The sequence below is a fragment of the Semicossyphus pulcher genome, unplaced genomic scaffold, assembly GCF_022749685.1.
Source record: "Semicossyphus pulcher isolate SPU_LCO1_2020_fin unplaced genomic scaffold, fSemPul1.0.p SCAF_3, whole genome shotgun sequence".
NCBI lineage: Eukaryota > Metazoa > Chordata > Actinopteri > Labriformes > Labridae > Semicossyphus > Semicossyphus pulcher.
This window is the reverse complement of record NW_027211704.1, coordinates 9,416,936-9,426,613: the sequence shown is the minus strand read 5'-3', so window position 1 is coordinate 9,426,613 and position 9,678 is coordinate 9,416,936. Positions and strand designations below refer to the sequence as shown.

At 41.8% G+C, this 9,678-nt stretch overlaps 1 protein-coding gene across 1 annotated transcript; it reads left to right on the top strand.

Annotated features, from left to right (window-relative positions):
- The first annotated feature begins 3,851 nt into the window (after positions 1–3,851).
- On the top strand, positions 3,852–8,695 carry abraa (actin binding Rho activating protein a). The gene is made up of 2 exons (XM_069678854.1): positions 3,852–4,881; positions 7,747–8,695. The coding sequence occupies exons 1-2, from the start codon at positions 4,243–4,245 to the stop codon at positions 8,182–8,184; spliced, it is 1,077 nt and encodes a 358-aa protein (XP_069534955.1). The 5' UTR covers positions 3,852–4,242; the 3' UTR covers positions 8,185–8,695.
- Positions 8,696–9,678: the final 983 nt, after the last annotated feature.

Here is a 9,678-nt window from a genome sequence, read left to right as displayed (position 1 = left end):
GACTTGAACTAGAGATTGAGACTATAGAGGGTACACGCTGATGTGACTTTCCCAATAGAACACGCCTGAGGCAAGACTGAACAAGACTGAGTGGCAAAACATCCTGCAACACGATCGGGGAAACCGAAAATGTTAGTAAAACTGACAAATATCTAAGGGCAGTTGAACTTGAAAGATATCCCTACAATTTAAGGAAGACATAGCGGTCCGTGGACATTGACGTGTGGCCAGAAATCGGGTCTACAGACATTTATGTACCTGGTTTCAAAGCCAGAGAAAAACTTCCTAGCAAACAGGCTGGGCGACCGGCGAATGATAAAAATGGTGACGCACCGAATCAAGATGGCGGTTCCCAGTAGGTCGGCATTGGTGTGAGCGTCCGTGGCTGCCCAAGCCTTAAACCCAGTTAGTCCGCGGTTGTTAAAACCCCACGGATCTGCCTCTAATGTCTGATTTGGCGCTGAAAAGTCTGCATCAGAGGCCTCACGCACTCTGTGATCTGACAGTAGGACAGCACTAAGCACTCACAATCTTACCGTGATCGTGCCTCAAAGTCTGTGAGTCTGTGAGTGTGGAAACTGGGATTGGGCCTAGGAAGCCAGATAATGCAAGCAGAGACCAAGGCTGTGTTCGAAACCCGTACCATCATACTAATCATACTAACTGTGACGCTGTGAGGTTTCGGACACAGCCCAAGGCGTAGCAGACCACAAGGGACGGGCCGTCACAGCGACCAAAGTCAACATTGACTTCTTTACTTCTTGTCTGTACTTAAGCTAACTTTACTTTCTGGACATCAGTACTTATTTTACCCCTTCCTTACAAACATATCTGAGTAGAAAGGCTTTCTTCTTTTCCCCTTGTGCACTCTGCAGTGGCATTGTTCAATGTTTTCTTACTTAGTTTACTTTACATTTGTGCAAAAATTAGATTCTAATGAAGCAAAAACTCACATATACATATAGAAATGCACCGCATATGTTGTGTAAAGAGGTCATGGTCACTTCTCATACTTCTGTGAGACAGCGGTGTACAATAAGTACAACTAAAAGTCTTCGTCATGGTGTTTTACTTTCCCAAACAGATGTCAACAATGTTCCGCTCTGATACGTTTTATAAAGAGGTGAATATTTATTAGGATTAGGTGCCGAAGTTATTTCAGATTTCTTTGTTGAAGTGTCTGATTTAATTGTGTGTAATGAACACTAATGCCTGGATACAGCTTATTAATCATTTAATCTCACATTAAATCTCCCGTCAGTCATTCTGTCACTCAGTCGACAGTAGCTCTGCCGGTTTTAAACACTCTCTCCTGCGCTGATCATAACTGTGACTAATGAGTTTCACTGAGGAGAAACTTGGACCGCAGTTTACACATTATATAACAAACCACCTGAGAGTTACTGACAGGGGAATACGCCTGAAAATACACAGGTTCATTAGAGGCTGTTCTGTGTTTCTGTGTTCATTACAAACACAAACAGACTCTTAGGAGATAAACACACAGGAGCAGTCGGTTTATTAAACTCACACCATTAAAGATGAATATTTATATGGTTCATTTTCAGAAACAGATACAGACTGTTTCAAACTTTTTCAAACTGTTTGATGTAAAAACAGGAAGAGAAAACGTAAAAATGTAGCACAGATTACATTCCTCAAGTTTAATTTTAAGCATGCAAAACTTTTAATTGCAACATCAGCCGCTCATCACTTATTCTTTTGTTCATTTCAGTCCAAACAAAACACTCGGGGCCCGATCGTCCACCCAACACAAAGCGCCAAAGCGCACAGCGCAAGTGACATTGCTATCTTACACCCGGCGCAGTCGTCATTTTCACGCCCAGCGCCCACGTTGTGTAAATAGTCATCTTGCGCCAACGTTAGCGCCCATGGTTGGCTTTGATAAGAGGTGTGGTGAGGCAAACGGGTGGCGCTTTGCTATCTAGAAGACTAAGAAAGCGACTGCGCCTTAGACCAACAAAAACGGTCCAATAGCAGTCTGTCTCTACTATTTAGAGGGCGCATTATGGACATACATCGGTGAGTTTACAACACGAGTCTGCTTGTCACTCACACGGGGATGCACAGCAACAAACGTTAGCTTGTTATCGATTGGATAACGTGTACAAGAAGGTTGACTGCAGTTCACTCAACGGCCAACGGTGTCACTAACGACAAGGACTTTTGAAAGTTACACAGTGCACCTGTAATTTCACCTAATGTCATTATCACATGTTTATGTCATTATTCTGAGTTTGTCATTATTTTGCCATTTTATCTCATAATTTACTTTTGATTTCATAATAATGAGTTGTGCAATATGTTGACATAAATACTGCCTTATACTGTCCATTTGTAAATAACTCTTATTTGTTTATGACTCTTTTGCATCATAACTCTTATTTTGCATTTAACTTTATTCTGGCAATTATATTTAATACTGGCATTCATATTTAAATCACTATAGATCACTTGTCAGCATTTAATCTTTATTCCTTATTGTCCATAAAATGGACATATTTGACATTTTTCTTACTTCTATTTTTAATCCGTATATTTCTCCATGTTTCTCGAGCGACCGTGACACCCGAATTTCCCCCACCGGGGATAAATCAAGTATTTCTGATTCTGATTTAATCACATAACAATTAATTTGTATCTCATAATAAGGACTTTTAATCTTATAATTATGACTTTTTATATCATAATTTCAGGTTACCATTGCACAATTTAGACTTGTTATCCCAATTAAGAATTAAACACTAAATTATGACTTTTTTTAATCACATAACTTGTGTAACTTTAAATAATCTTATAATCAAATTTTTATGTCATAATTTTTAATTTCTCTCATCGTTTGGACTTTTTAATCTCATAATACTGACTTTTTAATCAAGTAATTCTGACTTTTCATCCTCTAATTCTAACTTTTTTAATCTCCTTCGTGGCATACGGATTATTATATCACCAGGTTTGTTTTTTTAAACTTTTGCTGAAATAGACTAACACACGAATTACAAATAGCAGCTCGTGTGATTCCACGTTGAACAAGCCAAATGCTCGGTATGACATGGAAATAATTTATTTCCTAACTATAACCTCACAGATGGTTTTACAGACACCATGACTCAATTAAACAACATAAAGTCAAACAGGAAATTAGTAAATAATAAAAACATTTACACCATCTTAAAAAGGATTGGATGACTGCGGAGACAAGTGAGTCAGGTGCATCTGAAGAACATATACAGTACATGAATCATGATCCAGAATCCAATCCTGACGCATATATAAACAGACACAGACTGAAATAGTTGCAGCGACACGCACAGACATGCAGAGACACACACACGCTCCGGATGCTTCCTTAGTGACCCACAATCCTGAAACCGAGCCATGCAAAGTGATCAAAGCATAACTCGGCGTGCCATAAAGGAAAGCAGTGTATCTGAAAACATCCCTATACATACACAATGAACACACACACACACACACACACACAGGTCTGTCATGTATAGGCTGACTCAGAGGCTCGAAGGCAGCGTGTTTGTGTGTCAGGGCAGAAACCTCTGAGCTAAAAACACTGGGCACCTGTTCCTCTGGGTCCCAGTGGGAGAAATTCCACTCCTCAGTCACCCCTGGTGTGTGTGTATGTGTGTATGTGTGTATCTGTGTGTGCGTGTGTGTGTGTGTGTGTGTGACAAGAATGTTGACACCCAACTTTCCTGTCTCACGTGGACTCTCTGCGACATCACTTCCTTTACGACCCGTCCCTATTTAAAGGCCGGTGTGGAGCCAGAGGGGCTTCATCTGGGGGATTAAACCAAAGTCCTCGCACTCTTCACACCAGCACCGGCTCACCCACTGACCGAGTGATGATCTGGAAAGCTCCGGATGTTTCCATGAGGATCCATCCCGGCTATAAAGGCTGAGACGAACGGATTTTCGCCCATTATCTTCTGGAACTTTCAAACTTCGTAGGTGAGAAGTTTTTAAAAATTCAACTTGGAATCAGGAACTAAGGGAAGCAATTTAGATTCAAGTCAACTTTTAAAACCAAAACTTTAACTTGAAAGAGTTTTTAAGACTTTTTGCATCAAGTTGACTTCTCATTGTTGGACAAAGAGCTGTGCAACCTTTATTGGAACCAGCCGGGACATACGATAACTTGCTTGGGGTAAAACAGAAGACACAAGAAATTCAAATTCGTGGAATCATCCCTCCTGGTATCCTGTCATCATGAGCAGCGGAGGGACCTCCACAGTTCCCCCAAAGGAGCCTCAGGCTTTCAAACGGGCGGTCAGGAAGATAAAATGTGCTGCTATGGTGGCTAACTTGGCTAAAAGCTGGCAGGGGTGGGCCACTGAACACTCCGACAAACAGGACGCCATCCCGAGCGGCTGGATGCCTTCATCTGTTGAAGAGGAAGACAAACAAGAGCGAAGCCATGTGGTCAAACTTACAGTCACGCCGCGTGTGGTCAAAGCTGATGCCGGCGACACCGGTGGGAGTAAAATCCGGGTGTGTACGGTGAACAAGACGGTCCAACCCAAACGCAGTGAGTGCAGCAGCAGCGATGTGGTCAACGCCATCAGAGGAAGGATGGAGTCCGGTCCTGAGCAGAGCAAGCCGTTTCTGGGCAATGAGTCGCCGACACGGCGCCGTCAGATGAGGGCGCTACAGAGCGCAGGAGGAGGAGGAAGTGGAGGCATCCAGGACAGGAAACTGATGCTCCAGGAGAAGAAGCTGGGGTCGAGGAGCAGCAGCGTGGACACGGAGGACAGCGGGATCGGAGAGGAGGCGGGGCTAAGCGACAACAATGAACCGAAAACTGAGCAGAGTGACATCCAGCCAAAGAAACACACGACCAGGCCCAAGGTAGAGTCCATCACAGGGAAAATATGGTTATATAAAGTTACAGCCATGATTGAAACAGATCCAAAACTGACTGAATTACACCAAGAACACCAATATATTTACATAATAATATAATATAATAGTCGGACCTTTAACAGACCCTTCAAGCCTCTTTTACGTTCTGTCTTCAGCCAAAACCTTTAAACGTACGTTAAAACTTATAGATCTCCTTGATACCAAATTGAGAACTTACACATAAAAACTACATATAGCCAGAAACCCAACTCTAAAATAATGATGAAGTTTGGCTGCTGCTTGTATTGATTACAACATGAAATTGTTCAAACCCCATGAGGTGACAAAATGCTTCATGTTTCAGCTTTTTTTACCGCAGCTTTAAATTAACTCGAACAAATTGAATGACAATGTTCATCTCGTTTTCTGACAAGATGCAGCTGCTGGGGAATTTGTCAAAACATAAATGATACCAAAGAATTAAAATCATTACAGTTTGCTACCTTGCCCAGGATACTCATCTATGCTTCACATTGGCCATCATTCAATATTGTAATTGTCAGTTTCTATTTTGGCTTTAATGGATGAAGAATTCAAATTGTTTCTGCAAAACAAAAAACTTGTTTCTGCAGCTCATAACTTTGTAGATTTACTCAGGCTCACCTTTATAAATACCAAAATGGATCAAATAATACCAGAGGAGGAGCTGGAGGAGCTTAATATCTCTCTCTCTCTCTCTCTCTGGAAAACATCCACACTTTTTATATTGTGATTGAGGTCAGGAGAGAATTTGTCCTGTGCATGTTTTATTGAGGATAGTGACAGGAACACCTAATGTGAGCAGGACCTCATATCAAAGAAGTTTAAACTTGTGTAACTGCACTTTAATAATCTTTGCAGTACGAGAATGTGGATTATTTAAGTTCTGAACTGACTCTTCTCCTGTTTGCATCTTAACAACCACAACAAATGTTCCTCTTGAATCTGAACCAAACACACATCAGAGGAAGGATTAAAGTTTTCCCCACACAAACCTCAAAGTGTAAGCAGAAGAAATCCAACACCAACGTGCAGAACGGTTGCAAAACTCCAACACTAAAATCTCGGCTATAAAAGGCAAAGGACGCGTCTGGGGGGTCGCAAGAGCGAGTCCAACTCATAAAAACATAAGCTGGACTGCAGCGCAATGGAATATATGTAAATAAATATAGTCGTGCTCTGCAACGTGTTCTCCAATCTGACCTTCAGGTGGGACAGCCCGGGGGGGAGGACGGGGTGAGAGGGGAGCGAGGGACAGGGAAATATGAGAGACAAACGAAGATATGACGAAAGAAAAGAGATTATTATGCTTATTAAATGTCTTTAAAGTCTGTTTTTGAAAGACGTAACGTAACAACTAGAGCACTGGAGGATGTGCTAATGTGAAAATTGCGAGGTCGGTTGAACAGATTTCTTGGCAATCTTGCCGTCAGCTTTTAAGATATATCCGGCACATGCAAACACACACCAGCGAGAAAAACGTGACACAAAAATATCTCTGCTGTTCAGTGGGTTTGTTCGAGTGTCTTCACTAAAAACAGACGCCTGTTGCTTCTGAGAAGGAGGATGTTGGTGCTGAGATAGAACCAAAACAGTGAAGAGGCATTTAATGAGCTAAAAGTCACTGAGTGGAACCGAAAAGTCATGTGTCTTTAACCTCAGTTTTGTCCCGCTGTTTATAAAAATATTGAGTAGTGAGCTTTAACTAAAGTCAGGTAAAACACTGCAATTCAAAATTTGACAATAGGGAAAAATACTAAATTATTTGGGGAATTTTAGTAATAGTCAATTACATATTTCATCCAGTACTTAAAGCTGAGAACCAAAGATGGAGACAAAGTAGATGAAGCGATAAAGGGTTCACAGAGTTTTGTCGACAGTCCCTCTGTGACATGTCCTCACTTTTCATAGAGCGAATTCCAAAGTGATACAGTGACACTGAATCTGAAGGCCCGGCAGGCTACGGAAAATACCGAGGGAGGTGCAGGGGAGGGGGGTCAAGGTGGGAGAAGATGTTGTATAGGACGGGCATGAAGGTTTTAATGAGAGAAAGATGAGGAGGAAATAAAGTCGCAACAAAACACGAAAATGGGCCCATGAGCCTTCCAGTCCTCAGACGAAGAACCTCCAAAAGCTTCCTCTTTGGTTTATAAGATCTGTTTTGGATCCTTTAAGTTGTAAGACATGATGTCAGTGCATGTTGGTGTATAACAGGAAACATACAGAAGTTCTATAAGGGAATGTCTCTGGGTGCAAAGCAAAGGTCAGCATGAGGATCAAATGCACCAACCGGAGGGGAGTTTATTTAAAGAACGAGGCTCATTAATCAACATGAATCTGCACGTTCTCCTACTTGACGCTTCAACGTGATCTCATGTGATGTTGGTGCGTAGTCAGGTGACCTTTGTTGCCCGCACAGACGACCTATAAAGAAAAACCACCGGATCCTACATTTCCAATAATGCAACTCTTTCGTTTCATAGAACCGCATTTGTGCTAAGACTCCAGTGCAGTGTTTATTGTTAAATATATGTGGTGTCCAAGCCCAAACCAAGACTACACTGATGACATCACTATGACATCATCAGGGTTGTTTTGTCAGACTTGACAAAGCTCCTCCAGAGCCATAGAAAAAAACTGTTACAGGCTAATTTAACTCGGCTAATACAGGCTAATCAGTGCTGTCTTTTATATATGATGTATAAATATTAAAATGGTTGAGATGCACCTTTAATAATGTACCTATATTTCAATAAGCTCTTAGTTTATATGTATGTTTTTAGATGCTCTTTGAACCCGAATGTTAACCTGCCCACCATACTTTGTCTCCAGATTAAAATCGCCACTACAGGAGACATCAAAAGCCGCTGGCAGCAGTGGTCCGAGCAGCACATCGTGGGCCAGAAGCTGAACCCGTTCAGCGAGGAGTTCGACCATGACTACGCGATGGCCCAACGACTCCGCAAGGGCGACTCCGGCTACGGTCGCCCCAAAGACGGCTCCAGGACGGCAGAGAGGGGCGACAGGGCGCAGAAGCACATCCACAGGGAGATGGAGGAGATGGTGTGGATTATCAGAGATATGGACTTTAAGGACAAAGAGGGGAGGACCGTCATCACCTTCGGCCGGCTGTTTGACCGCTACGTGAAGATCTCAGACAAGGTGGTGGGCATCCTGCTGCGCTGCCGCAAACACAAGATGCTGGACTTTGAAGGGGAGATGCTGTGGAAGGGACAGGACGATCACGTCCTCATTACACTGAGGGACTGAGGACAGACGGGATGTACGAACATTTACACACCTGTATATCTCAGACATCAGCTCGCCCAGAGAAATAATGCTAACCATGCTAACAATGCTATATCATGCACTCACAGAAATGGAGGAATATTTGAAGTAGACAGAAAGATAACATAAACAGTTTAAGAGATATGCACACTGCAAGGAAACTGCATGTATTTATAAACACTATAAACAAAACCTTAAATTTGTCACGTTTATATTATTCATATTAAAATCCATGTGAGTACACGTGTACAAACACACACCCTCAGACACACACACCAGAGTCATTAGTTCTTCTCAGATACCTGACAGGTCATCTGCTGAAGGGAAGCTATCTTTAGCATGCTAAACACGCTCGCCTTGCTAACTATGCAACTTGCTACAAGCCACTACAATGCGAGGCATGCTAGGAAGCTTTAGTCAGACTGTGGCAGAAGAAACTCTGATTGCATTTAATAACCCTGCAGTCAAGGGGTGTTGGAATAATCTAAAATATTATGTTTGGGCTGTGAAAATTCACAGACGGACGTTTGAGGTCGGAACAACAACACGAAAAATGTGAGAAAACTTTGCTAGCAGACTTGCCATGTTTTAAAACATGACGTCATATTCAGCTGAAAAGTGGCAGAAAAAAGTAAAAAGAAATAAACCTTTTAATGTGTTCAGGTGTATCATAGATATAGGTATTAGGTTGTGACAGTTAGTTGATCTACACACAGACTGACCTACATTACTTCTAAGCAGTAAAATACCACAGCTCTTCTTTGTATCGATGTTGTTTACACTTTAGCAACTACGAAGTCGGAAGAGTGACTTCCGAACGTGGGAACTCCGAACATCTGAGAAGTAGATGAATGCAGGGTTATTCACAGAGAGATACCCGTCTCTCTACTTCCTGTTCCTGTGTGATCACCAAAGAAAGAGAACTTAAACCCTGACGACTTTACAAAATCCAAGTACTGAGTTCATTTTGTTTAAAGCAAGTTTAGCATGACGTTAGCTTGTCTTTTTGCGTTCAGTGAACTAAATGACAATGGGACAAACAGTCGAGACAAGAAGTGCACATCTTAGTGACTGGGGTTTTTCTTCAACTGATACACGTGGCTGCATGTCAGTCCTTCAAAATAAAAGTTTAAAAGCTGAATCACACTAAGTACCTCCAAACTGTTCTACTTATACTCTCTATTAGGTTTTCAAAACAGAAATGCTTTGCAGGGTCGTGTGAGAAAGACTCTCGAGTACATCAAACACACAAGCAGGCTGAGCTTATGGTAGTTTAAGAATGTGTAACGTGTGATAGTTTTGACATTAATGATTGTATCATAAAAAGTGTTTTACATCATTTTAACATTTACTGTTGCAGAGGTGTTTTAACACTTTCTTCTTTCAAAGTGAAAGTCAGGGGTCTTCTTACAGAAGGACGATTTTATTACAAAATGTGTTGAACAGCTGTGCAGGGTTGTGTATCATGCACAGATT